Source organism: Aegilops tauschii, chromosome 4 (genome assembly GCF_002575655.3).
Source record: "Aegilops tauschii subsp. strangulata cultivar AL8/78 chromosome 4, Aet v6.0, whole genome shotgun sequence".
NCBI classification, from domain to species: domain Eukaryota; kingdom Viridiplantae; phylum Streptophyta; class Magnoliopsida; order Poales; family Poaceae; genus Aegilops; species Aegilops tauschii.
Window position 1 is genome coordinate 36224849 of NC_053038.3, and position 19523 is coordinate 36244371.

General features: G+C 44.7%; 3 protein-coding genes across 3 annotated transcripts; all 3 read left to right on the plus strand.

Annotated features, from left to right (window-relative positions):
• Positions 1-335: 335 nt before the first annotated feature.
• Positions 336-11124, plus strand: LOC109747320 (FIP1[V]-like protein). The gene is made up of 9 exons (XM_020306402.4): positions 336-1174; positions 2634-2857; positions 3239-3368; positions 3470-3538; positions 3629-3772; positions 4451-4555; positions 4638-4918; positions 5762-7406; positions 9760-11124. Exons 1-9 carry the CDS (start codon positions 452-454, stop codon positions 10327-10329), a joined length of 3891 nt encoding a protein of 1296 aa, XP_020161991.1. The 5' UTR covers positions 336-451; the 3' UTR covers positions 10330-11124.
• A 79-nt stretch (positions 11125-11203) lies between these two features.
• On the plus strand, positions 11204-12512 carry LOC109747322 (uncharacterized). The gene has a single exon (XM_020306404.4). It carries the CDS (start codon positions 12072-12074, stop codon positions 12363-12365), a length of 294 nt encoding a protein of 97 aa, XP_020161993.1. The 5' UTR covers positions 11204-12071; the 3' UTR covers positions 12366-12512.
• A 69-nt stretch (positions 12513-12581) lies between these two features.
• Positions 12582-17846, plus strand: LOC109747321 (lariat debranching enzyme). The gene is made up of 10 exons (XM_020306403.4): positions 12582-13322; positions 13475-13591; positions 14126-14283; positions 14817-14938; positions 15122-15315; positions 16275-16457; positions 16546-16664; positions 16769-16908; positions 17170-17250; positions 17577-17846. Exons 1-10 carry the CDS (start codon positions 13317-13319, stop codon positions 17678-17680), a joined length of 1224 nt encoding a protein of 407 aa, XP_020161992.1. The 5' UTR covers positions 12582-13316; the 3' UTR covers positions 17681-17846.
• The last annotated feature ends 1677 nt before the right edge of the window (positions 17847-19523 follow it).

The following is a 19523-nucleotide window of genomic DNA, read 5'->3' on the forward strand; positions in this document are numbered from 1 at the left end:
TATCTAGTCCAACCAAATGAACTGTTTATTTTTTTATTTTTTAATCCATTTGGTTGAACAAAATAGGGCTAGACGTCAACTCCTACACATACAACTAAGCAAAATCGAGTGTGGTTAGATCAACAACAACAACAAAAAGTTGAAAACCCGTACACAATATGGTGAATTCGTGACCACTGAATGTACATGTTACATATCCTGATCTGAGATATCAGAATATCTCTGAGTTAATTTTACCGCACGGCAGGCGTGGTGAGCAATCTTCAAATCATTCGGAAAAAATAAATCTCACAGTTAAAATTTTCCAGTAAAAAGTAAGCAAGGAACCCCTAAAACCGAGAGCCCTTCTCCTAATAGGCAGAGCTCCAAAACGAACTTGGCGACTCTCCCCCCGACCCTCACCCCCATCGCCCGCCGCCTCCGGCCTCCCCCGACCGATCTCGCCGTCGCCATGGAGGACGACGACGAGTTCGGCGACCTCTACACGGACATCGTCCTCCCGACGTCCGAGCTCCCGAGGCCGCCGCCGCCCGCCGAAACCCCGCCGCGCGCCGCCCCGGCCCCAAACCCTAATTCCGCGCCAGCCCCCGCGTCGGCCGCGGCAGCGGCGGGCGACGAGGAAGACGACGACGATGACTGGCTGCTCGGAGGGGGCGACCCCCTCGCCGGGGTCGACCCCACCACCGACTGGGTCGACGAGGACGACGATGGCGGCGCGCCCCCCGCCGTGAAGCGCGAGGTTGATGCGAAGCCGCCGGCCCCCGCCGCGGAGGATCCCGATCCGCTCATGGGGGTCGGCGCGGACGACCCCGGGGCGGCCATCCCGGGGCTCTCGTCCTCGGCGGCGGCCGGTGGTGCTGCCGGGAGCGACGACTGGGATAGCGACAGCGAGGACGACCTCCAGATCGTGCTCAACGAGACGGACGGACGCCGGCGGCTCGGGGAGGACGAAGGCGACGACGAGGACGGGGAAGACCTCCTCATCGTCGCCGATGGACCTCACATCCCCGGCATGGAGGAGCAGGAGTGGGTGGAGGACGGGACAGCGGCTGGGCCCGAGGGAGAGAGAAAAGAGGGCGGTGAGCCTGGGAAGACGGGCCCCATGCCTGGCGGGAGGATCGGGTACAGTGGCGGCGGCCCGGGGTTCCACCCGCAGCACCATTCCATGTTCAAGGTCAGTTATTCGGGCCAAGAAGCCGTTCGATGTTCGATGCGCTCGGCCCATCCCCAAAGAGGGAGACGGCGTAAACCCCGGTTGCAACTCGCTATGCTTTACGTTGTAGTACTGTGTAAATTCCTGATAAAGTTTAGTTTCTTCCTTAGATTCTTTTGCATTCCTGCTTACTGTCCGACAATGTATACTGTAAATGCAATTTATATAACATATAAAGGGAACAAAGGAAAATACAATGATTTTGCATTTACTTTTTCATGCTTCCGTATAGCAACTTCAAGAGCCTTCTGAATGTTTAATCCCCGTGGGGTTATAATTCTTTGTTTAGTTAGTGAAGTAGTTAACAAGATGGCGGCATCGATACAGACTGGTCACTGAATTTCAAGTCAGTAACTTCATTTCAGATGCTGGTGTGATGCGGATGAAGTCAGCCATTTTGAGGAACATGCCGGTTATTTCATGATAGGAGATAGTGACAAGGTCGGCAGGTGCTCGAAGCTGGCAATATCACTTTTGTCCAGTAAGAGATAAGGCACACATTAGTTGACCCAGCTCCAAGAGCAGGCACTATGGTGTACATAAGCTTGCTTGTCAAGCCCAATCTTCAGGCTGTGTCCAAAATATCTCATTGTTCTGGCTATACACACTCAAGTTACAGTATTCGTTGGCTGTATGCGCTCAAGTCACATTCTCCCTAACTGTAGGTCTGATAGTTCTAGCTATTTCTCTGTGCTAAACTCAACAGAACTATGGGGAAATTGGCAAACAGCTGCTGACAGGCGTTTTCCTGTTCCTTGCCGCGAACACAAATATTGACTCTACCTCTAGCAGGAGAGTGTTTAACAATCCCGCACTGGGACTCTTAGGACTAATGGACATCTGACTGTGGTTGGACCCTGTATGATCAAAGAAGACTTGAATGATTTAGGTGCAGTTGTAACTGTTCGATCCTAAATGTATCGGCACAGTTTGTCAGTGTGGAATTAATATCTGCCTGGATATAACTAAGTGGTCAGCTCTAGCATAGTCAAATTACGTACTCACACCCTGGGGATGTGAGATCAGATCTCTTGCAAGTTAATGATAAATTCTATGCATCAGTACATATGCTATTATCTTTAATATAATAATTGCTTATCAAGCAATACCTGTAGTGGGATCAAATATGTTCTTCTGCTACATGACATTTTCCTAAACCATTTTCAAAGAATGGCAACACTGGACAGCATGGAAATCCCAATTGAATATTAAATCAAGCACAGTTCAAGTTCATTTCACGAACTACATGATGCTTTGCATATATATTCATCATCTGTTCTCATGGCTTAACTGCTGGCAAAGCGATGATGTTAAGTACTTGGAAAGTTGTTGGTTGGGAAATGAGTGTTCTCATTCACCTTTTTTACTTTTTAAACTTTCTCTTTGATTATTTTTATAATCTTTGTTCTCCCTCTTGCAGTATGTACGACCTGGCGCTCCAACCGGTGGGGCTCCTAGTGCTCCTGGCCAATTCCGTCCACCTGGACCCCCGGGACCTTTTTCTGGTCGAGGAAGAGGAGACTGGCGGCCTGGTGCTGGCAGGGGCATGAATAAAGGTTTTCATTCAGGCTATGGAATGACTCCATGGGGTGGTTCTGGTCGTGGTTTTGGTGGCGGACTAGATTTCACACTTCCTCCTCACAAGTAAGTTAACTGGTAGACATGATAAAACATTAAGACCTGTAGGTCATTTTATGCTTCGCTTGCTGCAAACTCTGTTTATCTGTTGCAGTTGTGAGTGTGCATTAGGGTTATTATTGTTGCATGCTCTGGCAAATGCCAATTTTGCATGAATTTAACTCAACGCATAGAATACATCTAGCATTCTCAACTCAAGCGCGCAGAGTCAAGAACCATATACCACTATTTGTTACCTTTTTTTTGGATGAGGGGGTGGGGATTGAATTCTAGGTTGGAATCAAGGAATTATTTGTGTGCTTCCCATTGTTATTTCAGTTACATCTGGACAACTATTCTATTTATGCTCATTATATGCCCTCTCCTAAACATAATTTATTGTCCCAGGATAATTTTTGATATTGACATTGACACCACATTTGAGGAGAAGCCATGGAAATACCCTGGTGCTGAAATTTCAGACTTCTTCAACTTTGGGCTTGATGAGGAGAAATGGAAAGACTACTGCAAGCAACTGGTCAGTCCTTGTTTAACATTTGGTGGCAATATAGTTCCCCCCCCCCCCCCCCCCCCCCTCTATTTTTTCCTTCTATAAAATACTGATATATTTTTCACCAGGATCAATCACGATTGGAGTCCACAATGCAATCTAGAATACGGGTGTACGAGAGTGGGCGCTCAGAACAGGTTCCTTGTAACCTCATTTGCTGAAACATTGATCCAATGCAAGCTATGTACTTTTGTGCCTGTTAACAGTATTTAATTGGTCTCATTCAGGACTACGATCCAGATTTGCCACCGGAGCTAGCTGCTGCGGCTGGCCATCATGACGTTTCTGCTGATAATCGGAATAAAGTAGATAATGGACATACAGATTTCAGTGCCCAAGGGAGAGTTCCTACAAGCAACCGACCTGCAGTGGTAACCCCCACGACGTCTCGTGTACATGTATTTGGTTCACTTTTTTCATAATCTTTCATACACACTCCTTTTTTATATACAAAGGCCACTATCAAAAATACAATTTGCTTCTATACAAGGCCATTATCTCTTCCTGAGAAGAATCAATTAGATTTTTGCCTAGTATGATGGTGCTTATTTATGCAAATGTTGCATGCAGCCATAGAGAAAGTGGCACCACATGCAACATGTTTAATTAGCCCGGAACACGAGAGGTTTTCCACACAATTAATCTACCATTATTAGTTGGCTTTGTTTTCTTGGTATCTTAAAAATGTGATAAAGGCCTTGTATACAAAAACGGAGGGAGTGCCATGTTTAGCTGTCCTTGTTTACTTATGTACTCTCACATTCTGTTGTAAACTTGTACATGTGCTACAAAACAGTTTTCGACACACAACCACGTGCATCTTTTCAGTTATCATGTGACATTTGGTTACCATTCTGTAGTTTTAAGTTATCTTTATTTTATTAAACTACTACTAAGAAATTAGTTCCTCATTGTAAGTCAAGAAAACTGTGTTCGTCATCATGCAAAACTATCAAAAAATTGTAGGTGTTTTTTTGTTCTTTTATTTGTTTGGTGTTACCGTTCACTGTTCAGTCAAACTACTAAGAGCATCTTTTTTCCCTCTCCAGATGACGGGCAGACCTATACAAGTTGAAACTGGTTATGGAGAACGTTTTCCGTCTGCTGATACACGTACAGCTCGAAACCGTGAATCAGATTCTGTTGTTATAGAGGTAAGCTGTGATCCTGCTTTGGCATATATTTAAGTTGTCTCACTAGTAGCTCTTCAATTCTAAGCATTGTCTTGGGTTTCAGATTGTATGTGAGCCTCCGGCAGATGATCCAGTAGTTGCTGATAGTTCAGTGGATCAGTCTGAGAAGGATTCTCAAGGAGGTAAAAAAAGCAACGGTGTTGAGGAGAGCGAGGTCTATACACCAGAGAAGACGAACAATTCTTCTTATAATTCCTCTCTGGGAAAGGCAGAACATACCAGAAGGTTGCCTGTCTCATCTGAAGGTGATATGCTCACATCAGATGTTCAGGTCCGTTCCCCGCCGAACTACAAAATAAGGGGCTCTCCTTCTCGTGGAGTAAGGTATGCAGTATCTACAAAACCAAACTTGTTAATCCTGGCTAAATTATGCGTGCTGCAGTTTGCATTACGGTTGATTTTGATAATCTCGTTTTCTCAGAACTAATTATCTGCATCACATATAGATAATTCAGCACATAGCAGTTCAACAACCGCAAACTGAGTTCTAGTCTTTATTGGTGTGATCACATGAATGTTACTTCCGGATTAGAGTGAGCCAGTTGCGGTGGTCTTTTTAGCCTTTAAGTAGTAGTCCTGTTCGAAAGATCATAGTGAAGTGAGTTATTACAGTGAGTCTAGTTTCTTGAAGGCCAGGCCATTGCACATTCCACCTTCACTAGACCAGATCATAGCCAAGATGTTCTCAGTGAAGGAGCCAAGTTTAGTTTATATGAGTCTAGTTTCTTGAAGGCAAAGGCCATTGCACATTCCATCTTAAATAGACCATATCATGGCCAAGGTGCTCTCACTTAAGGAGCCAAGTGGCCAGCAATTCATGCCACAGTGATACCCCTTCTACCACTATTCACATGCACTGTTACACGTAACTGATGGATTGTCATTCACATGCACGGTTACACGTAACTGATGGATTGTCATTCCATGATGTGGTAGTATGTATTGTGTTTCAATATCCAAGCCGTCCAGTATTTCATTAGTCTCTTGCCCGATTGCAAGGTTAATGCCAGGATGTGGATTCTGGAGATCTTTGGATGATGTCATTGTTCCATTTTCTCTAGCATATGCTTCCCATATTTCTTGTATTTTTTGGTTTTACGTCCTTCAGCTCTTTGTTTTTGTCGAAGTTGTATCTCTGATGCTTGCCCTCAAATTGTTCTTTAAAAGGTTGAAAGGACGCTCTCAGGGTGTAAACCCTAGCCGAGAAGCTGAAAGCTCCAATGAAGTACCTCGCAAAACAACATCCTCAAAGAGACGCCGTGATACCCCGAGAGATAGCAAACCTGTTGATGACTCAGAAACTAAGGATGGCTTAAAACGGTCACCTACTGTTGCTGATGAAACGACAGACAAGCTGAGCACAGAAGATCAATTTGCTGATAATGATGATAGGCTTGCTTTGGTTGATAGTGCTGAAGTGGATGCTGATGATGCTATCTCAGAACCTCACATGGCTAGCGATACGAATGAGGATGATAACGAGGATCATTCTAGTAAAAGGCAGAAGATCATTTCTAAGGTTGAGCAGCCCCCTGGACTCATTAATAGTAGTGATCAAGTCGATTTGAAGACACTGAATAGTGAAAACAGTAGAGGAGTGAGGTCTGGTAGCAGCAAAGATCATCAGAAACGCCTTGAATCTGGTGAAGAAGTTCTGCAAGATAGGCGGTCCAGGCGTGTAAATGATGTGAGAAGGCATCATGATGGAGAAGAACGCGATCCCCGTCGAAAGGACGTGTCTGCTCGAGACGTCAAACCTGAAATAGAAAGGACACATTTGGCTTCTAGAGGTAGGGATGATATCCACCATCCTTACGGGAACAGAGATCGGGACATACGCGGTAAAAGTTTTGATAGGGTAAGAGAGACTGAAATTTTGCAGAGGAGAGAAGACAGCATGCACAACAGAAGAGGCAAGGAGGAAGATTTGAGACTCAACTACAATGCTGAAGTTGGTGCAAGACATAGAAATAAGTTGAGACCTATTGATAGGAATGACAGGGATGAAGATCCTCATCCAAGGAAATTGCTGGATGATGGTGACTGGAGGGGCTCTAGACAAAGAGAGCGTGGTGATATGGTTTTGAATAGTCGTGAAAGTTTAGATGATTCTCATATCAAGAGAAAGAAAGATGAAGAGAACACCAGGAGAATGAAACCTGAGAATGAAGATGCAGTCCACGGTTATAGAGGAAGGGATGATCCAAACAGAAGGAAGAGAGAACGGGATGATGGAATTGATCAGAAAAGAAGAGACGATGGTGTTAGGATGCGGGAGAAGGCTGATGATCGTAGTATTGTGAAGAATAAAGAGGACAACTTGCGACAGAGAGAAAAGGACGACAGGCAGAGGCCTAAGCATGAAAGCACACTGCTCCTTCAGAGAGAAGAAGGCAGAGGAACTGGTCGGGGTGGACGGGTTATGGATGACAAAATTGTCGGTGGTGGTAGGAAGAAGGATGAATCAAGATCTGCATTGTTGAGCAAAGAAACCCTAGAGCGCAACAAACAAAATGAGCCTGGGAGGAGAGGTCAAGGTGCAGAAGAAAACAGCACACAGAATAAAGGGCGAGCTGATGTGCGTCCACGTGATGACAATCCAAATAACAATGAAAGGAACTCCAGACAAGATAAAATAAACAAGATTCATGACAATAATCGTGTATCTAGCAGTTCTGATGCTCGCCAGGCTAGTAGGGATAAGCCGAGGGAGAGCACAAGAAAGGGCAGAGGCTCTGTGCCAAATGAGCAAGATCTTCACAGATCTAGCAAGAGAAGACGGGAAGACCATGAAAGCCATCGTAGTGGGAAGGTATGAAATTCTTGTTGAAAGTAACTTTCGAAAGACATAGGCATTAGAAATTCAGGCGATTGACTAATCACGAGGTGGTGATGTGTGTTTGAGACATCTGACTTGAAACAGATTAGTGTTGTGTTTTTAAAGTTTTGCAGATCTTATACCTTATTGTGTTACAAAAGATATTGCAATATAGATGAATCATGAATTTATGATAGGATGTATACTTAATATGCACATAGGTTTGTACTTTGTTTTTAAAAGAAGGGCTTTTACTTAAATACTACATGGTTCTTATTCCAAGCAAAGTTGTGTTGCATAATTGGTGACAACCATTTACCTTAATGTTTTCTGGGCCAGTCAGTGAATTTGTTTTCATAATTCTTTGCTGATTGTTTTATTTTTCTGCCAAAGCCTAATCGTAATATGATATCCAAGTGCCGTTTTTCTTATTTGTAAATTTGACAAGTTGAGTATGGTCAGATTTGTTGCTGTGTTTTTATGTTACTGTTTGAGTGCCCACACAGTTCGCCGCAATGGTTCCAAATAAACCACACTATTATTTAAACCAAATTAAGTCACAATTAAGTATGGTGCATATTCTTTCCTATACATAATCAGCCTTACTGTGATGTAATATGCTCAACAACGATGTGGCATCGAGGAACACGATTGAATTCCCTGTTGCAGTGTTAAAAAATATACGTAATCAGCCTGTTAACAGAGGCATCCAAAATGATCAATTAGCATGGTTAGTTAGTTACACACCCAAAGGAAGTGATGAATTGGTCTGAGGAAAATTGGAACATATGCTGTTTGTCATTGCCAAGAAGAATATCAGAAGTTGAGGTTGAGCAAGTGACCTCACAGCAGAATTGTGTGGCTCTGCAGTTGAAGAGTAGATCGACACGAGGGTTTACTAGTGTTTGCTACTACAATTAGATTAGCAAAACAACTAGTATATAGTTAGATACATGATAGAATTTTCTCTTGGGGACGTCAAGGCAGATTGCCACATGGCGAAGTTACAAGCCAAAACACAATACAGCAAAACAGTTGACTGACGCGTGTTTTTGCATTTTCTGCACCTTGCATGCATTTTTCCTAAGAAATTCTCATTAAGCATTCAACTATGTTACCCTGCAAACAAAAATCCTTTTTTATATTATACATAAACACCAGTTTGATTCAATTGTACACTGCGGCGATATTCACCATTTGTGGTGGTGACCATCAAGTATGACAGTGGTTGGTCACTGGACAAGACAGACGATCATCACCTAGTCTGTAGTGGCCGGTCATAGAATGTTGTTGAGTGGCTACTAGGGGGGCACATGGTCTATTGCTTGGCCTACGGCTGTTGTAGGGCAAGGTGGGGGATACTAACTACCAAGAGCTATCACTCGAGTGTTACGTTACCTTGATAAACCAAAATTGTGGGGATGTCAGATATCAACGAAGGGGGCCAGTTGCTGCATAGAAATAGGGTAGTTATCTAGTGCACAAGTGTGACCGGGCGAGTGTATGGAATATCTTTAGCTTGGGAGTAAGACCAGAACCATGTAGATTTGGAAGGGTATTTCTAGACGGCCTTACCCTTGCACGATGCTGTCTAGAAATGAACAATACTACTGAATAATCAGTTGCCGATCCACAGTCTCTACCCTCTCCCGGTACGCATGGAGCATTGAAGACATCTACTGTACTTTTGGTAAAATGTAGCCTTTTCTCTTCTGCATACTAGGCCAATTATAAAACATGTGTGCTGGTTCCTTTCCTCATCCTCCGCCACTGTAAAGGATGTACCTGTTTATTGCTTGTGAGTTGTGAGGCATTTAGATCTTTCTTGTCTGGGCAGAAAATTTGCATGCGCATTGAGTGTTACAATCAGGCACTAGAAACTTAACATAAAATTCAACTGGTGTCGGCCTTCTTAATGATTTTGGATCACTTCATGATTTGCATGGATAATTATCAGACGTATTTATGCACACTGGAATTCTTTATAGAACATTCTTCTGGTCGGCTGGTGGCACACTAGTGGCTCTGGTTTCTGAGTGCACCTCTGGTTTTTAATGCATGCTGTCCATGTTTAAGAATTAGCTAGATTTCATTCATGGGGTGAACTGATTTATGTGTTTACTCATCTGCAACATTTTGGTCTCTGTTGAATAACAAAGAGTATAGTTCTCTTGCAAAGAAAACTTTCTGCTAGTTGAAAAATGAAGAGCACGGCACCGGTATATGAATAAGCATATGCTTTTTTCGTGGAAATTTACTGCTTGGTGGGCTTATGTTTTTAGATTTTGTTTTAACTCTTTGGAATATTCACCCTCCTCAACCCAAATGCAAACAAAACTTTGTATAGGTTGAGGCGAAAGGAGGGAGGGAGCAACAAAATGGTAGGGATCATGCTACATCATCCAAAACGAGCAAGAATCCTCAACAACATGATTCATTTGTGAAACAAGGGGAAGAAGAAGCCATGTCAGATGATGAGAACACCGATGATTCAAGAAGGGGTCGGTCTAAGCTGGAGCGATGGACAAGCCACAAAGAGATTGACTATAGTACTATTGATAATGAGACCACACATGCATTTCCTTCCATCAAAGCTGATGTTCAACTCCCCACTGCTGATGCGTCAGGTAAATCTGATGTTCCTGCTATAGTTGTCAGTTCGGACATGAAGAACAGTGGTGATAATGGGCAAGCCTCTGAGATGACGGCTGAAGAGCGTGACCGACATCTAGACACGGTTGAGAGGCTCAAGAGAAGAAGCGAACGATTCAAACTTCCCATGCCTGGCGAGAAGGAGGTACCCCAGAACAAAAAGGTTGATGCTGAAGTGCAGACTCCCCAGAATGAATTGCCTGCTGCTGATGTTGAAGTGAAGCCTGAGCGGCCAGCTCGCAAGAGGAGATGGGCTGGGAGTTGATTGGAAGTCAGAAACATATATCCTCATCTGAAGAAGTGGCGGCACAGCTCATGGAAGCTGGAAACATATCGTCATCTGAAGAAGTCGCGGCACAGCTGAGCTCGCGCAATGCTTTTCTCTGTTACAACTGAAAGTTGAACTGATGTATGATTTGTACTGTATAACTTAGATCTGTAACTGTAACCATACATACATGTTCATTTGTGGCCGGGGACCTGGATACTTCATTTGTCTTTTCCGATTCCTCCCCTCATTTGCGGGGATCGGAAATGTGTGGCACTGGTGCCACCAGACTCCGGGTAGCTATGTGTTCTTTGTGGGAAACCTTGGAGGTTTCCAGCTTCATCTGCCACCCAAAGGAGCCAGAAGGCACTTTTGAAGCTGGCGTGGGGATGCTGCAAGGCGCCTTCTTATGAGCCACCATTGGACACTGGATTTTGCATCACTCTTCTACTGGTGTTACTTGAAAGCTTTTGTTTGTGGACCAAGAAGAGCTGGGGATCTCAGGAGTGCTCCGAGTTATGACATCTGCTGTGTATGTTTGATATTATTATGTGTATGTACATTATGATAATCTCTTGGACTGGTGTGCATAGGATGCAACAAGATAGATTCTATAGTAGAAGTGCATGTTGCGGTGAATGTCGTGGACAATGCATGCGATAATATTCTATACCTGTAGACAGTGGTAGGTAAAAAAAGGTTATATGCTTGTTTAGCTTCTTTTTTTAGCGATGTACATGTAACTATGTCGTCAGGAGTTTTGCCTATGAAAAAACTGACTTTAAGATGCCAGTTTTGTCGCCTGATTGAATTTTAGTTAGCACTTTGAAGTTGCATATCTGTTGGAAGGTGCTAGTAAAATAGTGAAATTGCTCCCCTGTAGCGAGCTGATCTCAACAAACATGGCCAGCCATTGACCATTGTAGCACAGAAATCAAGAGTTGCGTCAGGCTCGCGCCGAACCACCTGAGCCGTCAGGCTGGACCAGGGGCCGCGAGCGAGCGGCACATCCTCGTGGACCAACTTGTCGTCGCCGGTACGTACCGTACGTAGCGGCAGGGGGGCGGGCGTGTGCTCGGCGCACGGCGATGCTGACCCCCCACGGGGCGGCGTGCCCCTGCCCGTGCCAGCGCGCTCCCACGTCTCGCCCACCACAAATAATTTTGCTCCCTTCATTTTTCTACTTCCCCCGTTTCAACACTGCCCTCACCTCAGTTCCATAAAAAAAAACTCTGCCCTCACCAACCGGACTATGGTGTGGTGAGATTCCTCCACCACGGGCACGGGGGCGCGTGCCAACTCGTGACGCCCTACGAACGGCACCCTCTCCCGTTCGCTGGCCGTTGAACCCGAGCTCGTCACAAAACGGGGTGCGGCCGTCCTGCGTGCGCGCCTCGTGTCCCGCCCGCTCCTCCCACGGGTTCGCGCCGCGAGCCCACCAGATCCCGCCCATACCACGAGCCACCCAGCCGGACCTCCAAACATAGCCCACTGGTTTCCCCCGAGAAACCCCGGGCGGCAGCCGACGTGGCGGGCCCGCCCTATCCGTATTCAACAGCCACGTCACGCCCATCCTCTCTCCAACGAACGAACTCCCAAAGCCCGCATTCGCCCCATAAATACCCCGAGGAAGCCCAGAATCCAGCAGAGCTACATCCCAATCCAATCTGATCCAATCCAAGATCGTCGTGCTCCTTCTGAAAAGTGTCGATCGAAGCGGATACTTAGCTAGCTAGGCGATGGCCCCGAGCGCGTCGATGCTGTTCCTGAGCTACCACCAGCTGCACCACGGCCCCGCCGACGCGCCGCACGTCGACAAGGATGGCGCCGGCGCGGGCACCGGCGGCTTCAGGTTCGGCTTCGGCAATGTCTTCTTCTCCCTCGGCGTCCTGGCGCCGAAGCGGCGGGATGCGGCGGTGCACGACGGGAAGCAGAGGGCGCGTCAGGCCGGCGGCGAGGAGGAGGAGGAGGAGCCCGCGACGCTGGCGAGCAAGTTCGATGAGGCCGTGCGGCTCAGCTGCTGGTCGTCCTGAAGCTTATCTTAATTTCCGCGTGCTCCTGTAGCTTCTGCCTCTTTGACTGTGCAAGCATGTGCTGTGCCGATCGTTGACAATGGCAGGATATGTGTAGATAAAATGTGACTGTGCATATGAATTTCCTTTCTTTCTTTCTGTGTGAAATCCTGGGTGGTACTGTTTTCTGAATTATCCCGATCATAAGATTTGCTACATGAGCTCTCGATGTCGTCGTGTCCTCGCGGTCATAGCTTCTGAACTTGGAGCGTCCTTCCAGAGGATAATTTTCAAATCCTATCCTGAATCGCCTAAACACCATTCTGAACTGCTAAGTGGGTCTATGAACTTGCAAAGTTTGTCCCTCCAACGGTGAATTTGCGTAGTTTTCTTCACGCTCCTCGTCTCCTCGACATGATCTCGCCATGGATCGGCATTGCCAAGAGATCCGTAACACATTTGAAAGTACCCCCTCCGTTTAGAAATACTTGTCATCAAAATAGATAAAAGGAGATGTATCCAGATGTATTTTAGTTCTAGATACATCTTTTTTGTCCATTTTGATGACAAGTATTTTCGGACGGAGGGAGTACAAGAAAATCAGTAGCAGTACGTTACGATCTTATCCCTCGACATCTTTTTTTTTTTTGCTTAAGATCCCTTGACATGATTCACATTTTTTTCTTTTGAGGGGGACATGGTTTACAGCTGTGGGCTGGCTACCAGTGCTGAATCCGGCGGACAGGCGGAGGATCCGGCCCACAGCTCTAACTGGGCCTCCACCAGAATTCTGCCCCAAACTTTACTTAACCCCCCTGCCCCAACCGCCATGAAGGGGAAAAAGAACTCGACACCCCCAACCTCTGACCAATGGAGAAGTAAAGTGGGGCAAAAGATCCAATTTCTCCCGTGCTGCTTCCCCCGGCGTTCGCTGCCCCTTCCGACCAGCCGGCGCATCACGCACGGCACGCCATGAAGGTGAGTGATCAGCCGAAGCTCTCCTGCCCTCCGTTTCTCTATATGCAGCCGTATGTGCTCCGCGCACTGGTCAATAGGTTCACGGTTCGGGGAGTTTCTGTGGCGTGCCGGCCACGTGCTCGACGTAATGCCTCGCCGGGTTTCCCGTGCAGATCGCGGTGGAGGGATGCATGCACGGTGAGCTGGACAAGGTCTACGACACGATGCAGCGGCTCGAGGCGGCCGAGGGCATCAAGATCGACCTCCTCATCTGCTGCGGCGACTTCCAGGTGCGTTCAGGCTGCAGTCCCCTCTGCCCACGCTCCTTCACTGGAGCTGGAGTTATTTTTCCCCCTTGAATACATTGCGAGGTTACATTTTGGCTCGACGTTGGTGTATGCTGTTTTGCATCATGTCGTGCACGCACCTGCTTGGGACATGGGATCTGTCTGGTTCACGATGGCCTAGCTGCTGGCTGGTTGTTTGTTTGAACCTAATATCTGTTACTCGTTGGAATAGATAGTTGATCTGGCTAGGGTATCACAGCATTTTCTAAGTCTACCACACGCTTCCCTTGAATTGAATGCTGCAATATTTGTCTTACTGGGTCTGGTCGTGCCGGGTACTTTCTTACGGAAATAGGTTTATCTTATTGTCCTTAAGAAGGTCATATCTGGCTCCGTTCTATGTAGCATGGACAAGTTGATTATTCACATGGTTATAGTTTATTGTTCGGTAGTAAAAAAAATTTGAGAACCGTTCGGTATTAATTCTATGTACGTGTTGATATATTTCACATTCTGACATTGCACCTTTACATGCAGGCTGTAAGGAATGAGAGTGATTTACAGTGTGTAAATGTCCCACCAAAGTTTCGTACCATGAACTCGTTTTGGAAGTACTACTCTGGGCAAGCAGTTGCCCCATACCCAACTATCTTCATCGGCGGGAATCATGAAGCAGCCAATTATTTGTGGGAACTGTGAGTCTTTGTCACTTATGCCCGACACAACTTTCAAAAGACCAATCAGTGGTTTAATTTAGCTCTGGGATCTTATTCTATAGTTTCACTTTGGAGGAAAATAACTAGAATTTGCATATAAAAAATTGGGAAAGATTGAAGCACAGTAATCTGAAAATTCCCATGATATTTACTCAAATTTTCAATTAAAAAAAATCCTAACCGGGACAAGGATGATCTATGTATGGAAGTGTGTTGTCCAATAGCCACATATATACTCCTGGCATGGTGGTCCCTGTAATTATTCATAGAAACTTCGGGATGTAAATAAATAGAATTAAAGGGAGATAGGCATTGTTTTGAATCTAAGGCTCTCTCTGGTTTTGAACTAATATCTGCTTAAGAGTTATTAACAAGACGATCAACAGCTTTCAGCCATTGGATACGTTAATTTACTCAATATAGTTGAGTATTGTTGTTAAATGATGAGGTGTTGTTTTGCTAATTGAAAAATGCAATGCCTGCTTTTCTAATCGTGGTGTAATCACTATCAGGTACTATGGAGGATGGGCAGCACCTAACATCTACTTCTTGGGGTTTGCTGGTGTTGTTAAGTTTGGAAATATTCGAATTGGTGGAATGTCAGGAATACATAAGCAACATGATTATCACCGAGGCAAGTTTATTAATATCTTGCTTGGATTACTTTGTAGTTCGGAGATTTGTATTTTTTTAAATTGCATCTAGAAGTTACTGTCTAGGGAGTTGAAGCCTATTGAAGAAGGGTCCTAAACTAGGACGGTAAATGTCATTACACCCTGAACAGAGCATTCAGAATTATTATTGCCAATCTATGCAGGACATCATGAGAGGCCTCCATACGATAATGCTACTATACGATCAGTGTACCATGTAAGGCATTACGATGTTCTCAAGCTAATGCATGTGAAGGAGCCTCTAGATATATTCATGTCACATGACTGGCCTCTGGGCATTACTGAATATGGAAACTGGGAGAGGCTCCTTCGAGAAAAACCGTTCTTCACAGAAGAGGTAATACCAAGTTGCAAACTGACATAAGGGATTATTTTGTGTTCCACATTTGTTATGTCCGCGTAGTACACAGCCCACCCAGCGCCAAGTTAGGGGGAAGATTGCCATGATTTATTAATTAGGTAGCTTATCCTTTAAATTAAGATCTATTTTAGCTTGGGCCTTAAGCCAACTAGACATAAGATCTACGATTTGTTCTTAGATTGGATTCTTAGTCCTCTATAAGGGGAACCCTCTGAGGAATAAAGCCAAGCCAGAATTAGAAGAGTGGTTCTTCTATCTTGCCCCTGGAGTGAGAGCCTTCCCTCCTATCTACCTAGACCTTATATACTATGCAACATATTCAAGCCATGGCAACACTCTTCTCTCTATAACATATATGCCTTCCGCAACTCATCTAACCTTGTGGAAATACCTCAAGGGAGTGTGTTAACTTTATTGTGCCACAGTGTCACATTTTGAGTCAAAAAACCAATGAATAATACAATAAATAAGCGAGGCCACATTTTTCATGATGATTACTGCAGCGAAACAGTTTCCAATGCTGTACCAGCATCTGTGATCAGCTAAGGATTTTTTTCTTTTATTTTGCTAATTAATCTTGTCAAGTTACACTAGATAAACCCTTGTATAGCTAAAAATGCTAGGGTTATTCTTACATTGTTAGTCGGTGGCACCTATGGGCAACAAAAGTATGCCTATTTGGAAAACTAATCCCTATGGCATCAAATTTTGTATGGTGAGTTGATGACTACTGTGGTCTGACATGCAGAGTGTTTGATTCAGACTACTTTCTCAGAAACGGAATGCTTCATGCTTCCCTAACACACTCCCTCCGTCTCAAAATATAAAACGCTATTACATCCAATATACTCACATATTGGATGTAATAACGTCTTATATTTGGGACAGAGGGAGTATCATACTATTGTTGATGTTCTTTTCTCTTGCCATTTCAGGTCCACCAGAGAAAACTAGGCAGCGAATCTGCAGCAAAATTGTTGAACAAATTAAAACCACCGTACTGGTTTTCAGCTCATCTTCATTGTAGGTTTCCAGCTATCATTCAACATGGTGAGGATGGACCTACGACTAAGTTCCTTGCACTCGATAAGTGCCTCCCCGGGCGGAATTTTTTGCAGGTACTCTTATCTCCTCTTTCACGCTCATTTTGACCACCACAAATAAATTTCTTGTACACATTTGTTCTAAGATGTCAATCCATTTTAGGTAATAGACATTCCATCCAATCCAGGACCATATGAAATCCAGTATGATGAAGAATGGCTTGCAATAACACGGAGATTCAATAGTGCTTTCCCCTTAACTCGGATGCCATGTACAATTCGGTTGGTGCATAAAATGTCTTTATTTGTTTGTTATCGTGTAATGAATATTCTGAAAATATTCAATAAATGACAAAGCTGGAGTAATTCAATTGGCTTGTCTACAGGAACGAAGAACTTGACATTCAAGATGACCGGCAGTGGGTTAGGAGCAAGTTGAATGCTAGAGGGGCTAAGACATTTGATTTTGTCCAGACTGCTCCACCTTATGATCCGTCCAGGCCAGTTTATAATCCCCCCATAGCAGGTAAACCTTAATAGTCATGTCTTCACTGTGAGCCATAAATATTATGGATTCTACCGTCGAAATGTTTCTTGATCTTGAGCTACCGTACAGTTTTCCTTTAGTACCACAATTTCATCTTATGTCACAGTTCATTGCTTTCATTCTAGTTGTTTTTTGTATTTAAAGTATCACAAACTAGTATCTGATTCTAAGCATTTGAATGTATGCTCTTTCTTTGTCAAACTTCTGACGTGTGCTTTAAATGGTTCTTGTGCTACACAGTTCCTTGCAGAAACCCACAAACTGAATCATTTCTCCAGTTTTTAGAGCTCCCATATCTGCTGGACTCGTCTAATCCTGGCGGTATGTTTCTCGCTCTCTGATAAAAGCTTATGGCTGTAGCTCAGTCTCTCGTGTGTTAATATTTAAACTCTGAGTTTCATGCATGCCAAGCCAGACCTAGTCAGTTTGCACTTCATGAATACTCCCTCCGTCCCAAAATAAGTGTCTCAAGCTTAGTACAATTTTACACTAAAGTTAATACAAAGTTGAGACACTTATTTTGAGACGGAGGGAGTAGTACTTTGGTTTACGCTCACTCAAACTATTTTTGTTACCAAAAGAAGAACAGTTGTTCTGCGTGGTTATACTTTGTGATGACTTGTGGTTACTCATCTTTTGGTCAACAGGTGTTGATATAAATGTATCGAGCTCTCAGGCAGCACCTGCACTAGACAACGACGACATAGAGCTCCCCGATGAAGTTGAAGACGACGAAGATGATGAGGAGTGAAGCACTTAAAGTAGTTCTGTTGTATTATCCCTGGGTCCAGGGTTTTGTTGCCATATCTTGATGGATGTCATTACCTCTGTAGAGCTTAACTGCAGAAGGAAAACTAACTTGTAGACCGTAGTACCGTACAGTAACCTTGCTTGATTACGAGGTGTAACAGGAGTTATATGCTAGCACAAGAATTTTTTAGAGATAACAACAACAACAACAACAACAACAACAACAAAGCCTTTAGTCCCAAACAAGTTGGGTAGGCTAGAGGTAAAACCCATAAGATCTTGCGACCAACTCATGGCTCTGGCACATGGATAGCAAGCTTTCACGTATCCCTGTCTATAGCTAGTTCTTTGGTGATACTCCAATCCTTCAGGTCTCTCTTAACGGACTCCTCCCATGTCAAATTCGGTCTACCTCGATCTCTCTTGACATTCTCCGCACGTTGTAGCTGTATGCTATGCATTGCAGCTTCTGGAGGTCTGCACTGAATATGCCCAAACTATCTCAGACGATGTTGGACAAACTTTTCTTTGATTGGTGCTACCCCAAGTCTATCTCGTATATCATCATTCCAGACTCTATCCTTCCTCGTGTGGCCACACATCCATCTCAACATACGCATCTCCGCCACACCTAACTGTTGAACATGCCGCCTTTTAGTTGGCAACACTCAGCGCCATACAACATCGCGGGTCGAACAACAGTCCTGTAGAACTTGCCTTTTAGCTTTTGTGTCACTCTCTTGTCACAGAGAATGCCAGAAGCTTGGCGCCACTTCATCCATCTGGCTTTGATTCGATGGTTCACATCTTTATCAATACCACCATTCTCCTGCAGCATTGACCCCAAATATCGAAAGGTGTCCTTCTGAGGTACCACCTGCCCATCAAGGCTAACCTCCTCCTCCTCCTCCTCCTCACACCTAGTAGTACTGAAACCACACATCATGTACTCGGTTTTAGTTCTACTAAGCCTAAACCCTTTCGATTCCAAGGTTTGTCTCCATAACTCTAACTTCCTATTTACCCCCGTCCGACTATCGTCAACTAGCACCACATCATCCGGAAAGAGCATACACCATGGGATTCTCCTTGTATATCCCTTGTGACCTCATCCATCACCAAGGCAAAAAGATAAGGGCTCAAAGCTGACCCCTGATGCAGTCCTATCTTAATCGGGAAGTCATCAGTGTCGACATCACTTGTTCGAACACTTGTCACAACATTATCATACATGTCCTTCATGAGGGTAATGTACTTTGCTGGGACTTTGTGTTTCTCCAAGGCCCACCACATGACATTCCGCGGTATCTTATCACAGGCCTTCTCCAAGTCAATGAACACCATATGCAAGTCCTTCTTTTGCTCCCTGTATCTCTCCATAAGTTGTCGTACCAAGAAAATGGCTTCCATGGTCGACCTCCCAGACATGAAACCAAACTGATTTTTGGTCACGCTTGTCATTCTTCTTAAGCGGTGCTCAATGACTCTCTCCCATAGCTTCATTGTATGGCTCATCAGCTTAATTCCACGGTAATTAGTACGACTCTGAACATCCCCTTTGTTCTTGAAGATTGGTACTAATATACTCTGTCTCCATTCTTCTGGCATCTTGTTTGCCTGAAAAATGAGGTTGAAAAGCTTGGTTAGCCATACTATTGCTATGTCCCCGAGGCCTTTCCACACCTCAATAGGGATACAATCAGGGCCCATCACCTTGCCTCCTTACATCCTTTTTAAAGCCTCCTTGATCAGACTCCTGGATTCGCCGCACAAAACGCATGCTGGTCTCATCAAAGGAGTCGTCCAGTTTAATGGTAGAACTCATTCTCCCCATTGAACAACTT

Bases quoted from the DNA above. Each gene is read 5' to 3' on its own strand.
- LOC109747322 (XM_020306404.4), top strand. From the start codon at position 12,072: ATGGCCCCGAGCGCGTCGATGCTGTTCCTGAGCTACCACCAGCTGCAC.
- LOC109747320 (XM_020306402.4), top strand. From the start codon at position 452: ATGGAGGACGACGACGAGTTCGGCGACCTCTACACGGACATCGTCCTC. The intron at 4,556-4,637 runs GTAAGCTGTGAT...CTTGGGTTTCAG, and splicing joins CAGATTCTGTTGTTATAGAG to ATTGTATGTGAGCCTCCGGC. The intron at 4,919-5,761 runs GTATGCAGTATC...GTTCTTTAAAAG, and splicing joins TCTCCTTCTCGTGGAGTAAG to GTTGAAAGGACGCTCTCAGG.
- LOC109747321 (XM_020306403.4), top strand. The intron at 16,458-16,545 runs GTACTCTTATCT...AATCCATTTTAG, and splicing joins CCGGGCGGAATTTTTTGCAG to GTAATAGACATTCCATCCAA. The intron at 17,251-17,576 runs GTATGTTTCTCG...TTTGGTCAACAG, and splicing joins GGACTCGTCTAATCCTGGCG to GTGTTGATATAAATGTATCG.